Source organism: Cebidichthys violaceus, unplaced genomic scaffold (genome assembly GCF_023349555.1).
Source record: "Cebidichthys violaceus isolate CVI_PGR_0920_01 unplaced genomic scaffold, fCebVio1.0.p SCAF_32, whole genome shotgun sequence".
NCBI lineage: Eukaryota > Metazoa > Chordata > Actinopteri > Perciformes > Stichaeidae > Cebidichthys > Cebidichthys violaceus.
The window spans coordinates 1552703-1573264 of NW_027176506.1; the positions used below are offsets into that span (position 1 = coordinate 1552703).

At 45.5% G+C, this 20562-nt stretch overlaps 1 protein-coding gene and 5 non-coding genes across 6 annotated transcripts; 3 read left to right on the top strand and 3 right to left on the bottom strand.

The window, feature by feature from the left end:
- The first annotated feature begins 99 nt into the window (after positions 1-99).
- trnad-guc (transfer RNA aspartic acid (anticodon GUC)) lies at positions 100-171 on the top strand. Its single transcript has one exon. It is a non-coding gene; the product is annotated as a tRNA-Asp (tRNA).
- Positions 172-1051: 880 nt separating this feature from the next.
- On the bottom strand, positions 1052-1124 carry trnav-aac (transfer RNA valine (anticodon AAC)). Its single transcript has one exon. It is a non-coding gene; the product is annotated as a tRNA-Val (tRNA).
- A 4036-nt stretch (positions 1125-5160) lies between these two features.
- trnad-guc (transfer RNA aspartic acid (anticodon GUC)) lies at positions 5161-5232 on the top strand. The gene has a single exon. It is a non-coding gene; the product is annotated as a tRNA-Asp (tRNA).
- An 879-nt stretch (positions 5233-6111) lies between these two features.
- trnav-cac (transfer RNA valine (anticodon CAC)) lies at positions 6112-6184 on the bottom strand. Its single transcript has one exon. It is a non-coding gene; the product is annotated as a tRNA-Val (tRNA).
- A 3206-nt stretch (positions 6185-9390) lies between these two features.
- LOC137882519 (uncharacterized) lies at positions 9391-16936 on the bottom strand. The gene is made up of 10 exons (XM_068724863.1): positions 16907-16936; positions 14864-15562; positions 14650-14721; positions 14480-14551; positions 13931-13984; positions 13725-13832; positions 13440-13514; positions 12238-13348; positions 10893-12028; positions 9391-10615 (listed from the first exon to the last, which is right to left on the bottom strand). The coding sequence occupies exons 2-10, from the start codon at positions 15555-15557 to the stop codon at positions 9561-9563; spliced, it is 4377 nt and encodes a 1458-aa protein (XP_068580964.1). The 5' UTR covers positions 15558-15562; positions 16907-16936; the 3' UTR covers positions 9391-9560.
- Positions 16937-19678: 2742 nt separating this feature from the next.
- Positions 19679-19750, top strand: trnad-guc (transfer RNA aspartic acid (anticodon GUC)). The gene has a single exon. It is a non-coding gene; the product is annotated as a tRNA-Asp (tRNA).
- Positions 19751-20562: the final 812 nt, after the last annotated feature.

Genomic DNA, 20562 nt, shown 5'->3' on the forward strand with positions numbered 1-20562 from the left:
AAACTCAAAGCCTCCCTTGTATAGCTCTAAGAATTCCCTTTAAAGGCCGGAACAGCGCCACCTGTTTTTTTTTCCTAGCCAAAAGTGGTACTGGAGCAGTCCTCGTTAGTATAGTGGACAGTATCTCCGCTTGTCATGCGGAAAACCAGGGTTCGATTCCCTGATGGGGAGTTTTCTACCAGTTGCAAGTAAGACAACAGCCATTTAACACAGATTTTGGTGACCTATCAAGCGTGTTCTTCCTGTCAGAGACCGCTTCACGTTGACGATATGATCAACAACCACAGCATGCATGAAAGTTTTTCACTGCTCATCAGAATGGAAAATTCATCACTACCAACATGCTGATATCTCAAATCATTTGTCCATGAAATGTGATATTCTTACCACACATTGGTTTAGGGGGGAAGCCATGGAGAAGGACTTCTGGTTGGTCTCAAGGAAGTTCTGGCAAACAATAAGACTACTCTGGAGCAGCACACAAGGTCCAGTTTTCAGTCAAGTGTGAAGCGATTGGAATGAGAGTCGGCACCTACAAGGGAGGAGAACTGCTGTCCCTGACTCGGGGTATTGTCAGATGGTGGAACGAGCCCTGTGAGGAACTCCGGATCCCGACTAACTCAACTCGAGGTGCAGCTGAGGGACCTCAGAATTGCTTCTCTGCTCTTTGCAGATGATGTTGATCTGTTGGCTTCATCAGGCCGTGACCTTCAGCACACACTGGGGCAGTTTGCAGTCGAGTGTGAAGCAATCATTATTACAGATAGCACCTACAAGTACGAAGCTGTGGTTCACAACCAGAGAGTGGAGGATTGCTCACCCCTAGATGGGAGTGAGTGACTGCCCAAAATGACCGAGTTCAAGTATCTCTGAGAGAAAACATTATTCACATAGTGCTTCTTTTCATCCAGTTTGCTGGGAACACAACTCAAAAGACTTTGATTGTGTGGAGGAAGAGCTAACACTGGGGGAGTTGTACTTATTATCCAATTTACTGACAATTCCTCTAAGGAGAGTTTTATTGTGTGGAGTAAGCAGGAATAAAGAAGAGTGTTTCCACCCTGTTTCGAACGGGGGACCTTTTGCGTGTTAGGCAAACGTGATAACCACTACACTACTGAAACTGCTGAAAATGACTTTTACGCATGTGCCCAAGATCATGCTACATTCACACTTGATTGCAAACATTTCAGATGCCAGACAACATGATTTCTGAATGGATTCAGTCACAGCTGCTGTGCCATTGAGTGACAGTTGTTGTCGACTAAACTCAAAGCCTCCCTTGTATAGCTCTAAGAATTCCCTTTAAAGGCCGGAACAGCGCCACCTGTTTTTTTTTCCTAGCCAAAAGTGGTACTGGAGCAGTCCTCGTTAGTATAGTGGACAGTATCTCAGCTTGTCACGCGGAAGACCAGGGTTCGATTCACTGACGGTGAGTTTTCTACCAGCTGCAAGTAAGACAACTGCCATTTAACACGGATTTTGGTGACCTATCAAGCGTGTTCCTCCTGTCAGAGACCGCTTCACATTGACGATATGATCAACAACCACAGCATGCATGAAAGTTTTTCACTGCTCATCAGAATGGAAAATTCATCACTACCAACATGCTGATATCTCAAATCATTTGTCCATGAAATGTGATATTCTTACCACACATTGGTTTAGGGGGGAAGCCATGGAGAAGGACTTCTGGTTGGTCTCAAGGAAGTTCTGGCAAACAATAAGACTACTCAGGAGCAGCACACAAGGTCCAGTTTTCAGTCAAGTGTGAAGCGATTGGAATGAGAGTCGGCACCTACAAGGGAGGAGAACTGCTGTCCCTGACTCGGGGTATTGTCAGATGGTGGAACGAGCCCTGTGAGGAACTCCGGATCCCGACCAACTCAACTCGAGGTGCAGCTGAGAGACCTCAGAATTGCTTCTCTGCTCTTTGCAGATGATGTTGATCTGTTGGCTTCATCAGGCCGTGACCTTCAGCACACACTGGGGCAGTTTGCAGTCGAGTGTGAAGCAATCATTATTACAGATAGCACCTACAAGTACGAAGCCGTGGTTCACAACCAGAGAGTGGAGGATTGCTCACCCCTAGATGGGAGTGAGTGACTGCCCAAAATGACCGAGTTCAAGTATCTCTGAGAGAAAACATTATTCACATAGTGCTTCTTCTCATCCAGTTTGCTGGGAACACAACTCAAAAGACTTTGATTGTGTGGAGGAAGAGCTAACACTGGGGGAGTTGTACTTATTATCCAATTTACTGACAATTCCTCTAAGGAGAGTTTTATTGTGTGGAGTAAGCAGGAATAAGAAGAGTGTTTCCACCCTGTTTGAACAGGGGACCTTTTGCATGTTAGTCAAACGTGATAACCACTACACTACGGAAACTGCTGAAAATGACTTTTACGCATGTGCCCAAGATCATGCTACATTCACACTTGATTGCAAACATTTCAGATGCCAGACAACATGATTTCTGAATGGATTCAGTCACAGCTGCTGTGCCATTGAGTGACAGTTGTTGTCGACTAAACTCAAAGCCTCCCTTGTATAGCTCTAAGAATTCCCTTTAAAGGCCGGAACAGCGCCACCTGTTTTTTTTTCCTAGCCAAAAGTGGTACTGGAGCAGTCCTCGTTAGTATAGTGGACAGTATCTCAGCTTGTCACGGGGAAGACCAGGGTTCGATTCCCTGACGGGGAGTTTTCTACCAGCTGCAAGTAAGACAACAGCCATTTAACACAGATTGTGGTGACATATCAAGCGTGTTCCTCCTGTCAGAGACTGCTTCACTTTGACGATATGATCAACAACCACAGCATGCATGAAAGTTTTTCACTGCTCATCAGAATGGAAAATTCATCACTACCAACATGCTGATATCTCAAATCATTTGTCCATGAAATGTGATATTCTTACCACACATTGGTTTAGGGGGGAAGCCATGGAGAAGGACTTCTGGTTGGTCTCAAGGAAGTTCTGGCAAACAATAAGACTACTCAGGAGCAGCACACAAGGTCCAGTTTTCAGTCAAGTGTGAAGCGATTGGAATGAGAGTCGGCACCTACAAGGGAGGAGAACTGCTGTCCCTGACTCGGGGTATTGTCAGATGGTGGAACGAGCCCTGTGAGGAACTCCGGATCCCGACCAACTCAACTCGAGGTGCAGCTGAGGGACCTCAGAATTGCTTCTCTGCTCTTTGCAGATGATGTTGATCTGTTGGCTTCATCAGGCCGTGACCTTCAGCACACACTGGGGCAGTTTGCAGTCGAGTGTGAAGCAATCATTATTACAGATAGCACCTACAAGTACGAAGCCGTGGTTCACAACCAGAGAGTGGAGGATTGCTCACCCCTAGATGGGAGTGAGTGACTGCCCAAAATGACCGAGTTCAAGTATCTCTGAGAGAAAACATTATTCACATAGTGCTTCTTTTCATCCAGTTTGCTGGGAACACAACTCAAAAGACTTTGATTGTGTGGAGGAAGAGCTAACACTGGGGGAGTTGTACTTATTATGCAATTTACTGACAATTCCTCTAAGGAGAGTTTTATTGTGTGGAGTAAGCAGGAATAAGAAGAGTGTTTCCACGCAGTTTCGAACGGGGGACCTTTTGCGTGTGAGGCAAACGTGATAACCACTACACTACGGAAACTGCTGAAAATGACTTTTACGCATGTGCCCAAGATCATGCTACATTCACACTTGATTGCAAACATTTCAGATGCCAGACAACATGATTTCTGAATGGATTCAGTCACAGCTGCTGTGCCATTGAGTGACAGTTGTTGTCGACTAAACTCAAAGCCTCCCTTGTATAGCTCTAAGAATTCCCTTTAAAGGCCGGAACAGCGCCACCTGTTTTTTTTTCCGAGCCAAAAGTGGTACTGGAGCAGTCCTCGTTAGTATAGTGGACAGTATCTCAGCTTGTCACGCGGAAGACCAGGGTTCGATTCACTGACGGTGAGTTTTCTACCAGCTGCAAGTAAGACAACTGCCATTTAACACGGATTTTGGTGACCTATCAAGCGTGTTCCTCCTGTCACAGACCGCTTCACGTTGACGATATGATCAACAACCACAGCATGCATGAAAGTTTTTCACTGCTCATCAGAATGGAAAATTCATCACTACCAACATGCTGATATCTCAAATCATTTGTCCATGAAATGTGATATTCTTACCACACATTGGTTTAGGGGGGAAGCCATGGAGAAGGACTTCTGGTTGGTCTCAAGGAAGTTCTGGCAAACAATAAGACTACTCAGGAGCGGCACACAAGGTCCAGTTTTCAGTCAAGTGTGAAGCGATTGGAATGAGAGTCGGCACCTACAAGGGAGGAGAACTGCTGTCCCTGACTCGGGGTATTGTCAGATGGTGGAACGAGCCCTGTGAGGAACTCCGGATCCCGACCAACTCAACTCGAGGTGCAGCTGAGAGACCTCAGAATTGCTTCTCTGCTCTTTGCAGATGATGTTGATCTGTTGGCTTCATCAGGCCGTGACCTTCAGCACACACTGGGGCAGTTTGCAGTCGAGTGTGAAGCAATCATTATTACAGATAGCACCTACAAGTACGAAGCTGTGGTTGACAACCAGAGAGTGGAGGATTGCTCACCCCTAGATGGGAGTGAGTGACTGCCCAAAATGACCGAGTTCAAGTATCTCTGAGAGAAAACATTATTCACATAGTGCTTCTTTTCATCCAGTTTGCTGGGAACACAACTCAAAAGACTTTGATTGTGTGGAGGAAGAGCTAACACTGGGGGAGTTGTACTTATTATCCAATTTACTGACAATTCCTCTAAGGAGAGTTTTATTGTGTGGAGTAAGCAGGAATAAAGAAGAGTGTTTCCACCCTGTTTCGAACGGGGGACCTTTTGCGTGTGAGGCAAACGTGATAACCACTACACTACTGAAACTGCTGAAAATGACTTTTACGTATGTGCCCAAGATCATGCTACATTCACACTTGATTGCAAACATTTCAGATGCCAGACAACATGATTTCTGAATGGATTCAGTCACAGCTGCTGTGCCATTGAGTGACAGTTGTTGTCGACTAAACTCAAAGCCTCCCTTGTATAGCTCTAAGAATTCCCTTTAAAGGCCGGAACAGCGCCACCTGTTTTTTTTTCCTAGCCAAAAGTGGTACTGGAGCAGTCCTCGTTAGTATAGTGGACAGTATCTCCGCTTGTCACGCGGAAGACCAGGGTTCGATTCCCTGACGGGGAGTTTTCTACCAGCTGCAAGTAAGACAACAGCCATTTAACACAGATTGTGGTGACATATCAAGCGTGTTCCTCCTGTCAGAGACCGCTTCACATTGACGATATGATCAACAACCACAGCATGCATGAAAGTTTTTCACTGCTCATCAGAATGGAAAATTCATCACTACCAACATGCTGATATCTCAAATCATTTGTCCATGAAATGTGATATTCTTACCACACATTGGTTTAGGGGGGAAGCCATGGAGAAGGACTTCTGGTTGGTCTCAAGGAAGTTCTGGCAAACAATAAGACTACTCAGGAGCAGCACACAAGGTCCAGTTTTCAGTCAAGTGTGAAGCGATTGGAATGAGAGTCGGCACCTACAAGGGAGGAGAACTGCTGTCCCTGACTCGGGGTATTGTCAGATGGTGGAACGAGCCCTGTGAGGAACTCCGGATCCCGACCAACTCAACTCGAGGTGCAGCTGAGGGACCTCAGAATTGCTTCTCTGCTCTTTGCAGATGATGTTGATCTGTTGGCTTCATCAGGCCGTGACCTTCAGCACACACTGGGGCAGTTTGCAGTTGAGTGTGAAGCAATCATTATTACAGATAGCACCTACAAGTACGAAGCCGTGGTTCACAACCAGAGAGTGGAGTATTGCTCACCCCTAGATGGGAGTGAGTGACTGCCCAAAATGACCGAGTTCAAGTATCTCTGAGAGAAAACATTATTCACATAGTGCTTCTTTTCATCCAGTTTGCTGGGAACACAACTCAAAAGACTTTGATTGTGTGGAGGAAGAGCTAACACTGGGGGAGTTGTACTTATTATCCAATTTACTGACAATTGTTCTAAGGAGAGTTTTATTGTGTGGAGTAAGCAGGAATAAGACGAGTGTTTCCGCCCAGTTTCAAACGGGGGACCTTTTGCTTGTGAGGCAAACATGATAACCACTACACTACGGAAACTGCTGAAAATGACTTTTACGCATGTGCCCAAGATCATGCTACATTCACACTTGATCGCAAACATTTCAGATGCCAGACAACATGATTTCTGAATGTATTCAGTCACAGCTGCTGTGCCATTGAGTGACAGTTGTTGTCGACTAAACTCAAAGCCTCCCTTGTATAGCTCTAAGAATTCCCTTTAAAGGCCGCAACAGCGCCACCTGTTTTTTTTTCCTAGCCAAAAGTTGTACTGGAGCAGTCCTCATTAGTATAGTGGACAGTATCTCCGCTTGTCACGCGGAAGACCAGGGTTCGATTCCCTGACGGGGAGTTTTCTACCAGCTGCAAGTAAGACAACAGCCATTTAACACAGATTGTGGTGACATATCAAGCGTGTTCCTCCTGTCAGAGACCACTTCACGTTGACGATATGATCAACAACCACAGCATGCATGAAAGTTTTTCACTGCTCATCAGAATGGAAAATTCATCACTACCAACATGCTGATATCTCAAATCATTTGTCCATGAAATGTGATATTCTTACCACACATTGGTTTAGGGGGGAAGCCATGGAGAAGGACTTCTGGTTGGTCTCAAGGAAGTTCTGGCCAACAATGAGACTACTCAGAAGCAGCACACAAGGTCCAGTTTTCAGTCAAGTGTGAAGCGGTTGGAATGAGAGTCGGCACCTACAAGGGAGGAGAACTGCTGTCCCTGACTCGGGGTATTGTCAGATGGTGGAACGAGCCCTGTGAGGAACTCCGGATCCCGACCAACTCAACTCGAGGTGCAGCTGAGGGACCTCAGAATTGCTTCTCTGCTCTTTGCAGATGATGTTGATCTGTTGGCTTCATCAGGCCGTGACCTTCAACACACACTGGGGCAGTTTGCAGTCGAGTGTGAAGCAATCATTATTACAGATAGCACCTACAAGTACGAAGCCGTGGTTCACAACCAGAGAGTGGAGGATTGCTCACCCCTAGATGGGAGTGAGTGACTGCCCAAAATGACCGAGTTCAAGTATCTCTGAGAGAAAACATTATTCACATAGTGCTTCTTTTCATCCAGTTTGCTGGGAACACAACTCAAAAGACTTTGATTGTGTGGAGGAAGAGCTAACACTGGGGGAGTTGTACTTATTATCCAATTTACTGACAATTCCTCTAAGGAGAGTTTTATTGTGTGGAGTAAGCAGGAATAAGAAGAGTGTTTCCACCCTGTTTGAACAGGGGACCTTTTGCATGTTAGTCAAACGTGATAACCACTACACTACGGAAACTGCTGAAAATGACTTTTACGCATGTGCCCAAGATCATGCTACATTCACACTTGATTGCAAACATTTCAGATGCCAGACAACATGATTTCTGAATGGATTCAGTCACAGCTGCTGTGCCATTGAGTGACAGTTGTTGTCGACTAAACTCAAAGCCTCCCTTGTATAGCTCTAAGAATTCCCTTTAAAGGCCGGAACAGCGCCACCTGTTTTTTTTTCCTAGCCAAAAGTGGTACTGGAGCAGTCCTCGTTAGTATAGTGGACAGTATCTCCGCTTGTCACGGGGAAGACCAGGGTTCGATTCCCTGACGGGGAGTTTTCTACCAGCTGCAAGTAAGACAACAGCCATTTAACACAGATTGTGGTGACATATCAAGCGTGTTCCTCCTGTCAGAGACCGCTTCACATTGACGATATGATCAACAACCACAGCATGCATGAAAGTTTTTCACTGCTCATCAGAATGGAAAATTCATCACTACCAACATGCTGATATCTCAAATCATTTGTCCATGAAATGTGATATTCTTACCACACATTGGTTTAGGGGGGAAGCCATGGAGAACGACTTCTGGTTGGTCTCAAGGAAGTTCTGGCAAACAATAAGACTACTCAGGAGCAGCACACAAGGTCCAGTTTTCAGTCAAGTGTGAAGCGATTGGAATGAGAGTCGGCACCTACAAGGGAGGAGAACTGCTGTCCCTGACTCGGGGTATTGTCAGATGGTGGAACGAGCCCTGTGAGGAACTCCGGATCCCGACCAACTCAACTCGAGGTGCAGCTGAGGGACCTCAGAATTGCTTCTCTGCTCTTTGCAGATGATGTTGATCTGTTGGCTTCATCAGGCCGTGACCTTCAGCACACACTGGGGCAGTTTGCAGTCGAGTGTGAAGCAATCATTATTACAGATAGCACCTACAAGTACGAAGCCGTGGTTCACAACCAGAGAGTGGAGGATTGCTCACCCCTAGATGGGAGTGAGTGACTGCCCAAAATGACCGAGTTCAAGTATCTCTGAGAGAAAACATTATTCACATAGTGCTTCTTTTCATCCAGTTTGCTGGGAACACAACTCAAAAGACTTTGATTGTGTGGAGGAAGAGCTAACACTGGGGGAGTTGTACTTATTATCCAATTTACTGACAATTCCTCTAAGGAGACTTTTATTGTGTGGAGTAAGCAGAAATAAAGAAGAGTGTTTCCACCCTGTTTCGAACGGGGGACCTTTTGCGTGTGAGGCAAACGTGATAACCACTACACTACTGAAACTGCTGAAAATGACTTTTACGCATGTGCCCAAGATCATGCTACATTCACACTTGATTGCAAACATTTCAGATGCCAGACAACATGATTTCTGAATGGATTCAGTCACAGCTGCTGTGCCATTGAGTGACAGTTGTTGTCGACTAAACTCAAAGCCTCCCTTGTATAGCTCTAAGAATTCCCTTTAAAGGCCGCAACAGCGCCACCTGTTTTTTTTTCCTAGCCAAAAGTTATACTGGAGCAGTCCTCATTAGTATAGTGGACAGTATCTCCGCTTGTCACGCGGGGGCCAGTCGCGTATAGTTGGCATACGCTGACAGCCAATGAAATTGTAGCATTATTAACGCTGTCCAAGGTGCTCAAAGTCCACTTTCACAGTGCTGGTTTCAGCTCCTGGACGCAGGTTCGAGTCTCAGTTGGGGCAAAGCCACTCATCAATGATAAAGAGCTATTTATGAATCAAGAAATGTGTATCCAACTTTAACATTTACTGATTATCACTAGATTGTAGTGGCAGACATATTATCAAGTGCATGATTTATTTATGGCTATTAACCTATTATATTGCAGTTTTCCTAATTATGAACATTTAAATTGCAATCACTTAATTACTTCAATTAAATATTTATTTACTGTTCACTATAATGATTCACTTATTAATGAGACATGTAAACATTAGTGAACAAAATATATTTATTAAACACAACAGGGACAGTAAATGTTGAACACAGAGCCCATAGTGCAAGATCACAAATACACAACACAAATATGTACAACAAATATAATAATAAATCCAGTAAAAAATGAGCAAATATATACAGTATATACACGACAAAACACTCATGTCTCTTATTTTCCCTTTTCAACCTCCCATCTCTTTTTTTCTGTCTCATAAAAAGGAGACCTCTGGAACTCAGTCCAGGTCATCTGCTTCTCCATGCCCTGGTCTTTGTAAAAGGAAAAGACTTTACCAGGGCAGTAAATGTACTTCCCTGTTAGTCCAGGGAACCCCGTATGAACATGAGGACTGTTTGGGCCCTGCTTCAGTTCCATCTTACAGAATCCGCACTTACGACCTGTGGGCTTGGATTCAGTCCTCTTCCTCTTCTGCTGTCCTCTCTCCTCCACCCTTTTCCTTGTTGCATCCAGTTCCAGCTGAAAGAACTTTGTCTCTGCAAAGTCGACAAAGGGCATTCTTGGGTTTGTCAGACCGTCTGCACCATAAACTTTAAAAACTTTCGTGGAGCAGTAAAAGTATCTGACAGGGCCCTGCTGGAAGAAGAAGTGGATAGAAGAACCATCATTCTCATACCTGGACTTTGGCTGACCACAAGAAAGACACCTTTTTGTCTGGGTCTTTTTTTCCTTTGACTGTTGTTGTTGTTGTTGTTGTTGTTGTTGCTGCTGCTGTTTCTCCATGATGTTTCGTACCATTTCCTCAATGGAGGCTTGAGTCAGGGTCTGAACAGGTGGAGGCGGGTTAATGACTGCAACGGGCATGGTCACAACTGGCACACTGGTGGTCTCACTGCCCTCTGTCAGAGAGTGCCAGAGTTCCTGCCTCTCTTGCAGTTTTTCTGGGCTGATGTTCAAAGATGAGCTGGTGTTTAATAATTTGCTCAGGTGCTTTACATACAGTGAGATGTGCAATTTTGTTGTTGGGTGGAGCATGCTGTTGGGGTCTGTACAGGAGTTGTGAACTAGAGCAGCATAGTCCTGGTCCACAAGCCTGAGCATGTCCTTCTGCCCACGGTGAATATTGAGCAGGTTGTCGATGGCTGCCTTCATGGGGGCCGGCCATCGCTTGTGGTCCAACACAAAAACTCTCCCTCCTGTCTTCACAGGTCCAGTGCGGGCGCCAGTTGGTGAGGACAGCAGGGGCAGAGACGGCCAACGTGTGGTTTCTATAAAAACAAAAGACAGAGTACAATAAGACATTCTGACCTACAGAAGGGAAAAGCCCTAATTCATACACTTGTATGGGTGAAAACACACTTTCCGCTTTTAGATAAATGGCTGACTGGTATGTTTTTGTACATGTTTTCAATTGCACAATATTGTCACATCGCGTAAAAAAGGAAAAGTGAATCATCCATTACGCTTGTCATTAAATATGAATAAAATCGAGTTACTACCAACTGAAGTCTGGTGCACTACTTTGTCTGTCTGTTAGATGTTTACCTGTTGTAGTGGGATTCACTTCTGGTTTGGCAGCAGAATCAGCAGCAGGGCATGGAGAAAACTGAAGCAACTTGGGCGGTGCCATTGAGGATGACTGAGGAAGCGCAGTCTGGGCAGCGGGCGGGCCGCTTTGAGGAGGTGAATTCTGGGCCTGGGCGGAGTCTGTCTTGCTCCTGTGCTTGTCCCAGTCTAGAAGAACTGGGCGGCAACCAGGCTCAACGTATTCCAGGCCAAACTTCTCTCCAGTGTCTCTACCAGTGAGATGAAAAGCTGGATACTTGACCTGCCCCAACACCCGTTCAGAGACCGCGTTGAGCTGTGCAATCAATGCCGGATCAAAGACAGCTGGGAGGTGAACGCCTGGCTGCTTCAAGTCCACCAGGCGCTGGTAGTTCCACCGTGCCACCCCAGTCATCCCCTGAGCTTGAAACAGCTCTGTGGAAACACGTGTTCCAGTGACCCACTGAGCCTGGTGGAAGTGATAGCCCTCCTGCTGAGACGTGCCTCTGATGGGGATCCAAACAGGAACTTTGGCCCCTTCACCCTGCATATGGTTCAGCTGCAGTGTTCCTCCATACCTGTACAAAGTCCCTCCTTCCACCACAGGATCACTCAGGCAACTTCGCAGGATGTGCACCCGCTGAATCCGCCATGCCTTCAGCATTGAGGGCTTGAAGAGAGGAGTGCCATTTGGATCACTCGCAAGGTGAAACTGCTGGAAAACTCCCTCAACCCTCTTGATGAGCTCCTCAGGCTGTGGAATCCTGGTCCTGCAGTGCTCGCGAATGTGGAGCTTGGTTGGGTTGGCAGGCTGAATTCCACAGAAGGCATATGCAGCTTTAAGCCTCTGCAGGTCTTCCTGATCCACCACAGAAAAAGCTGCAGACAGGAACTGAGCAAAAGAGCTGTACAGGGCATGATGCTCTGACACACACTCACGGAGGAACCGCCTCATGCAGTGGAATAAGTCCAGCTTGATAGTTATGTTTGCACTGAAGTGGGATCTTGATGCACAGGTGTTCAGCAGGTTACCAGAAGTGGCCCCGGCAACAATGGCATCAGTTGTTCTCCAAGAATCCCAGTTCAGATGCTCTCCTGCAAACGATTCAGCCACCTTAAATGCTGCACAGCAATCCCTGAAAGAAAAAATATAGACAAAGTATAGCCATGAATGTTAAAGTAGTCATATCAACCACCATGTGTAGTCCAGTGTATATGGTCGTCACAATAAAATGAATGCAAAGGGATTTTCTGTCATCAAACTGGAAATATGAAAAGCAATGTAAGTGTGATTCTGAGCTGTTTGTGTCACCAATGATGGTAAAAAGTACTGATTATAATTTACCTGTCTACCCACTGGTATTGTGCCTTCTCTATGCCTGCAGTGCTGTAGCGCTGTGCTAGTCCCTCGTACATGGGCTTCAGGGACTTCTCTGTCTCCGACTGCACCATCACCCATGAAAGGATCATCCAGTTCTCATTCATGACCGCATACGAGGACATGGTGCCGGATGAAAAGGTGACCTTCCTCGCAACTTTGCGTGTGTGGTCTGAGCGGAGAGCCTGTCCAAAGGTGCCCTGCAGGAGTTTTTTTATGGCACTCTCCTGGTGTTGGTACTCGTGCAGCAGGCAGTCGGTCAGGTAGTGAGCAGACACAGAGATCCCGTTCCAGCCAACTGGATCAGCGTACTCTCCGAAGGGAGCTGGCTTGGTTTCCTGCCTGATGAACTGAGTGATGGTTCTTTGGTCGTACTTTCCTGCCTCAGCATCCATGATGTTTTGGCAGCTGAGGAGGTAGGCCAGGTGAGCACGTTCAAATTTCAGGTGCATCATCTCCATGATCTGCTTTGCCATGTCGGTGGGTGAGTTGCCTGTCCGCCTGAGCTCGTCCATGACCGATTTACAAATGGCCTTCTTGTAGGTCAGTACTGCTGGCAACAGGTTTGTGAACCTCTTTGGGAGTTTGTCCAGCCACACTGGGTTGTCAGCGTACCACCTCTTCCTGCACACTTTGCAGCACAGCCTGGATGACAACAGGTAGTACTGTCCAGTGACACCGACAATCGCACGAGGTCTACCAACACCTGCAGAGACAACTTGAGGCCGGGCACAACCTTCAATGCACGGCAGAGTGTAATTGTTCCTCAGTCTAGCCATCAAGTTCTCATTCTCTGGCTTCCATATGAAGAAGGGATGGAGCTGAAAGTACTTTGGGGAAGGAAGATCTGAGACGCTGTCAATTAATTCTGGCTGGGGAGGGAGACGCCACAATGACACCATCTTCATGAGGTTGCGCACAGGAAAGGAGCCCGGCCAGAGACCCATGGATTCCAGCTCTGTCTTCATCCAGATCCTCTGCTGCTGTGAACAGGTCCACTGGCTGACTTCCTGGTCGTAGCCAGGGAGCTGTGGAGGAGGACGGGTGGGCACAGCTAACGGCCTGGGTAATGGCTCACCTAGTCAGACAAGAATAAACAGGGCTAATTAGTACCATTTTGGTGCGACTTGATTTAATCTTTTTGCCATGAAACACATTCTAATACTAACGTTGATCTCTCTGTGCAGGTGACAGTTGACCGGGCTCTGCAGACGTCTCAGGAGAAATCCGGGGGGCCTCTGACACTATAGAGAATATTAAACATGTTATTATTATTATTGACAGTAACATGAAGCAAGAATGTAACATGACATCTACACTGTAGTGTAGATGTCATGTTACTGTATACAGTGCAGCAGTAAGTCTAAAACAGACTTTAAAGAATTAACAACAGTATTGATGGACACTACATATGGATATTTTTAAGATGCAAATACAGGTCAAATAATGCACACCAGGAACTGTGACAGTCGCTTCTGTTGATGGACGAGCCGGTCCTTCTGGCAGCAGACACATGAGCTCCTGGGGAACAGGCACCGGTCTCTTCACAGTTAGAGCGGCGGCTGCAAGGAGAGAAGGATCACAAACCAGAACCAATGCTTTATAACGGATATGAGCACAGTGAATATGACGGATATCTTTAAACGTTAGATGCATTTACCATCTACTTGTGAACCCTTCAGAGGAGTTGGTGCAGCCAGTGCAGCAGATGGTTCTACAACAGAAAAAAACATGTCAGTCATTTATATTTTGACAACATACAAACACTACTGTTAGTATGGTTACTTCACCTGCCTTTCTCAGCCTTATCCAATGAAACAGACTGTTTCTCACATTAATATATAAAGAATATACTTCATTCATACACGTGTGTTTATGTTTCGATGGGTTAATATTCAGTATGATGTAACCTAGGCAAGTGAAGCAACATGGCACACTTCAAACACATGCATTCAGGTGTTAGTAACACAGAAGTTTCACATGCATACATATTTTTTCTTTTTATCCATATAAGAAAACAAAAAGTGATACGTACCCTCATCATGACTGGTATCAATTCATAGTCACTAGGACAACAAGTAGAACACCAAAACACAAACAGGACCAGAACATGGTCAACATGAGAACGGCTCAAGTCATGCTTCATGTGGGATAAGAATTCATGGTCCCAGGGCTGTCAGTTGACGGCAGAACGTTTTTGGTGAAAAACCTCTTTTTCTTCCTGAAGCCTGCTGTTGTCTGGCTGTAGATGATGATGATGACGATGATGATGCAGAAACAGCTGTTAAACACAAACAAAAAATATATCATATATACTGAATAGAATACATCTTCAGGTGGTAGAAACAAAGAAACAAAAGACAGCAACTGTTTACTCACAGCACTGCACTTGTTGCTTTGAAGGAGAGATACTCAGCATCCCTCTCTCCAGCTCTTCATCTTCATCCATCACTGAGATGCAAACAGACAAGAATCAGAATGTCATTAAATGAATATCTTCTTGTACGTGGGCGGGTATGACTTAAATGACTGGAATGATGGTGTGTATGACAGCGTGTACATCTCTCTAAAACAAACAGGAAACCAGACCCACCCATGGCTTCAGCAGGAGCAGGTGAACGTTGTGTCATCACAGAGGAGCCAGAGGGTGGATGCAGCTTCTTCTGGAGGTACACCTGGAGTTTCTGCATCTTCGTCCCTGGAGCACAGCTTTTCTTTAGTATAAAAGATGCATAGCCATCACCTCTGCTGTGCCAAATCTCTCTCCAGGTGTTGTTGGCACGAGAGCCAAAACCAACCAGCTGGTCATCCTCCGATGCTGCTGCTGCTGTCACAGCTGGCTTTTGTTCCTCATAGCTGAGAAGAGACTGGATTTCTTGAAAGCTGAGGGAATAGCTCACAAATGACAGCAGGCTGTCCTTGCTGTGCCCCGCTGCCATGAACACTCCTGCAGCCTCCTCCTTTTGCTGGTTCCTGATTAGGTAGATGGTGTACCCAATGTCATTCTCCAGGAGCCAGCGGAAGGACTTGCCCTTGTACTTCCCAAACTGCAGGATGTAGTCTCCAGTCACCTCAGTTCTATCTGAGGCATCCCCTCCTCTCTGGCGGACCACAGTCAGAGCATTCTGTCTGACCAGCTCCTCCTTCACAGCTGCAGACTTGTCCTGTAGAGACGGGTTGTCTTTGAGGACTTTGGCTGCATCAGTCGGATCCTGACGGAGAAATCCCAGTGGTCCCTTACGGAACGTAACCGTCATTCTCCCAGGGAAAAAAAACTGTTTGTGCATTTTACCTGTAATGACAAAGAGTAGAATATATGAATAAGTCTATTACTACCTTATGGACAGCCATTGTTTTCATAACAGATGTTAATAGATAGGGTTTAGGAGGTTAGTATATCAGCCTAACATGTGATGTTGTTGATCATGTGTGGACCTTCAGTGCCTGTTCCTGTCAATTTGACATGAACTCTGTGCTTGTTGAGTCAGCGATTGATTTACACTTCAATGGCAGACCCCCTGTGGGTGAAAGCCTTTGAACGACTGATGGAAAAGAACTTGGGAGGTGAAGGAAGCTCAGCCTAGTGGGGAGTCACACCTTCATTTACGACCCCCGGTCATGTGACTGAAGTAACAATGAAGTGTGAAGTGTCTTATCAAGAAATGCTCGGAACTCAATTCACCTTTTCACCCTCCCAAACAAACATGCAATAGAGATTATACGATGTAATAAACAACAACATCATCATATTCTGGTGATCTCTGATTTTAACAGTGATGGAGAAAGTATATAGGCCTTGTACTTCAGTAAAAAAAATAATATTATTATTAATACCACTACATGGTGTAAATACTCTTTTACAAGTAAAAGTCCTGCATTTAAATCGTACTTACTCAAAGTCTTACTTAAGTAAAAGTACAAAAAATAAACTCATAATGCAGAATAATATACATTATATTATAGTATTATAATTATTGAGGTATTAATGTGTTCATCACTTTAATGACTTGATATACTGCTGGTAGTGTAATCTGTAATAACACATCATCATTTATTAGTTGAGTATATTTTGTCTGATGTCCTATCTGCTAAGTAACTAGTAACTAATGTCAAACAGTGGAGCAGTTAATGTACGTAACTATGAACTACGTGCATTAATGACGATACGTGACGTGATCCAACGGAGACGTGCGTGTTTATTTAACGTTACGTGATTCAAATGAAGCACCGGGTCCGGTCATAGCTCGTTGTTTTTTCGTTACGTGTATGTAAAGTAACAGAGTATATCTAACGTTCACCTTAACCTTAACCGGCCGCTGGTCAGCCTCTATATTCATCGGACAGCAGTAAATGCTAACCTATATATTTGAATGCACGTTCGTATTAACTTGTGGTAATTTCGGCCAAAAAAACACAACAAAGTCGGACATGAATGAACCGGTATGAACCGTTAACGGCTTCAGGTTACGTTACGTTAGCATGTAAGGTAACAAACTCATACAGAAGTCCGACTTCAACACAATAACACTGAAGAAAGACGACTCACTTTATCTTTTTAGCGTTCAAGTGAATGTCAGACAGCCCAGACTAATTATAATGACATTTTAATTCATTGCTATTCATCTTAATGACTTACCGTTTAACGTAGCGTCCACACAGCGAAGAGTTCTAGGAAAATGCGGGAGGTCTATGCTCTTTCCAGGCTGCGACTGACTGACAAACACCGGAGAAAGTCTGTCACTCGCGAAACGGCTCCAAAGCGCAACTAGCGGCCAGCCGAACACATTACGTCCTTTTGGCTCCACAGCGCTGCTGATGGCCAAAAATATATTACATCCGTACTGGTTTAGGACTACCATTGAAAATGAATGGGAAACGGTTTAGGGACTTTTAGCTAAAGAATCCCCGGGTGCCGCGCGGAAGACCAGGGTTCGATTCCCTGACGGGGAGTTTTCTACCAGCTGCAAGTAAGACAACAGCCATTTAACACACATTTTGGTGACCTATCAAGCGTGTTCCTCCTGTCAGAGACCGCTTCACGTTGACGATATGATCAACAACCACAGCATGCATGAAAGTTTTTCACTGCTCATCAGAATGGAAAATTCATCACTACCAACATGCTGATATCTCAAATCATTTGTCCATGAAATGTGATATTCTTACCACACATTGGTTTAGGGGGGAAGCCATGGAGAAGGACTTCTGGTTGGTCTCAAGGAAGTTCTGGCAAACAATAAGACTACTCAGGAGCAGCACACAAGGTCCAGTTTTCAGTCAAGTGTGAAGCGATTGGAATGACAGTCGGCACCTACAAGGGAGGAGAACTGCTGTCCCTGACTCGGGGTATTGTCAGATGGTGGAACGAGCCCTGTGAGGAACTCCGGATCCCGACCAACTCAACTCGAGGTGCAGCTGAGGGACCTCAGAATTGCTTCTCTGCTCTTTGCAGATGATGTTGATCTGTTGGCTTCATCAGGCCGTGACCTTCAGCACACACTGGGGCAGTTTGCAGTCGAGTGTGAAGCAATCATTATTACAGATAGCACCTACAAGTACGAAGCTGTGGTTCACAACCAGAGAGTGGAGGATTGCTCACCCCTAGATGGGAGTGAGTGACTGCCCAAAATGACCGAGTTCAAGTATCTCTGAGAGAAAACATTATTCACATAGTGCTTCTTTTCATCCAGTTTGCTGGGAACACAACTCAAAAGACTTTGATTGTGTGGAGGAAGAGCTAACACTGGGGGAGTTGTACTTATTATCCAATTTACTGACAATTCCTCTAAGGAGAGTTTTATTGTGTGGAGTAAGCAGGAATAAGAAGAGTGTTTCCACCCTGTTTGAACAGGGGACCTTTTGCATGTTAGTCAAACGTGATAACCACTACACTACGGAAACTGCTGAAAATGACTTTTACGCATGTGCCCAAGATCATGCTACATTCACACTTGATTGCAAACATTTCAGATGCCAGACAACATGATTTCTGAATGGATTCAGTCACAGCTGCTGTGCCATTGAGTGACAGTTGTTGTCGACTAAACTCAAAGCCTCCCTTGTATAGCTCTAAGAATTCCCTTTAAAGGCCGGAACAGCGCCACCTTTTTTTTTTTCCTAGCCAAAAGTGCTACTGGAGCAGTCCTCGTTAGTATAGTGGACAGTATCTCCGCTTGTCACGGGGAAGACCAGGGTTCGATTCCCTGACGGGGAGTTTTCTACCAGCTGCAAGTAAGACAACAGCCATTTAACACAGATTGTGGTGACATATCAAGCGTGTTCCTCCTGTCAGAGACCACTTCACATTGACGATATGATCAACAACCACAGCATGCATGAAAGTTTTTCACTGCTCATCAGAATGGAAAATTCATCACTACCAACATGCTGATATCTCAAATCATTTGTCCATGAAATGTGATATTCTTACCACACATTGGTTTAGGGGGGAAGCCATGGAGAAGGACTTCTGGTTGGTCTCAAGGAAGTTCTGGCCAACAATGAGACTACTCAGGAGCAGCACACAAGGTCCAGTTTTCAGTCAAGTGTGAAGCGGTTGGAATGAGAGTCGGCACCTACAAGGGAGGAGAACTGCTGTCCCTGACTCGGGGTATTGTCAGATGGTGGAACGAGCCCTGTGAGGAACTCCGGATCCCGACCAACTCAACTCGAGGTGCAGCTGAGGGACCTCAGAATTGCTTCTCTGCTCTTTGCAGATGATGTTGATCTGTTGGCTTCATCAGGCCGTGACCTTCAGCACACACTGGGGCAGTTTGCAGTCGAGTGTGAAGCAATCACTATTACAGATAGCACCTACAAGTACGAAGCCGTGGTTCACAACCAGAGAGTGGAGGATTGCTCACCCCTAGATGGGAGTGAGTGACTGCCCAAAATGACCGAGTTCAAGTATCTCTGAGAGAAAACATTATTCACATAGTGCTTCTTTTCATCCAGTTTGCTGGGAACACAACTCAAAAGACTTTGATTGTGTGGAAGAAGAGCTAACACTGGGGGAGTTGTACTTATTATCCAATTTACTGACAATTCTTCTAAGGAGAGTTTTATTGTGTGGAGTAAGCAGGAATAAAGAAGAGTGTTTCCACCCAGTTTCAAACAGGGGACCTTTTGCATGTGAGGCAAACATGATAACCACTACACTACGGAAACTGCTGAAAATGACTTTTACGCATGTGCCCAAGATCATGCTACATTCACACTTGATTGCAAACATTTCAGATGCCAGACAACATGATTTCTGAATGGATTCAGTCACAGCTGCTGTGCCATTGAGTGACAGTTGTTGTCGACTAAACTCAAAGCCTCCCTTGTATAGCTCTAAGAATTCCCTTTAAAGGCCGGAACAGCGCCACCTGTTTTTTTTTCCTAGCCAAAAGTGGTACTGGAGCAGTCCTCGTTAGTATAGTGGACAGTATCTCCGCTTGTCACGCGGAAGACCAGGGTTCGATTCCCTGACGGGGAGTTTTCTACTAGGTGCAAGTAAGACAACAGCCATTTAACACAGATTGTGGTGACATATCAAGCGTGTTCCTCCTGTCAGAGACCACTTCACATTGACGATATGATCAACAACCACAGCATGCATGAAAGTTTTTCACTGCTCATCAGAATGGAAAATTCATCACTACCAACATGCTGATATCTCAAATCATTTGTCCATGAAATGTGATATTCTTACCACACATTGGTTTAGGGGGGAAGCCATGGAGAAGGACTTCTGGTTGGTCTCAAGGAAGTTCTGGCCAACAATGAGACTACTCAGGAGCAGCACACAAGGTCCAGTTTTCAGTCAAGTGTGAAGCGGTTGGAATGAGAGTCGGCACCTACAAGGGAGGAGAACTGCTGTCCCTGACTCGGGGTATTGTCAGATGGTGGAACGAGCCCTGTGAAGAACTCCGGATCCCGACCAACTCAACTCGAGGTGCAGCTGAGGGACCTCAGAATTGCTTCTCTGCTCTTTGCAGATGATGTTGATCTGTTGGCTTCATCAGGCCGTGACCTTCAGCACACACTGGGGCAGTTTGCAGTCGAGTGTGAAGCAATCACTATTACAGATAGCACCTACAAGTACGAAGCCGTGGTTCACAACCAGAGAGTGGAGGATTGCTCACCCCTAGATGGGAGTGAGTGACTGCCCAAAATGACCGAGTTCAAGTATCTCTGAGAGAAAACATTATTCACATAGTGCTTCTTTTCATCCAGTTTGCTGGGAACACAACTCAAAAGACTTTGATTGTGTGGAAGAAGAGCTAACACTGGGGGAGTTGTACTTAT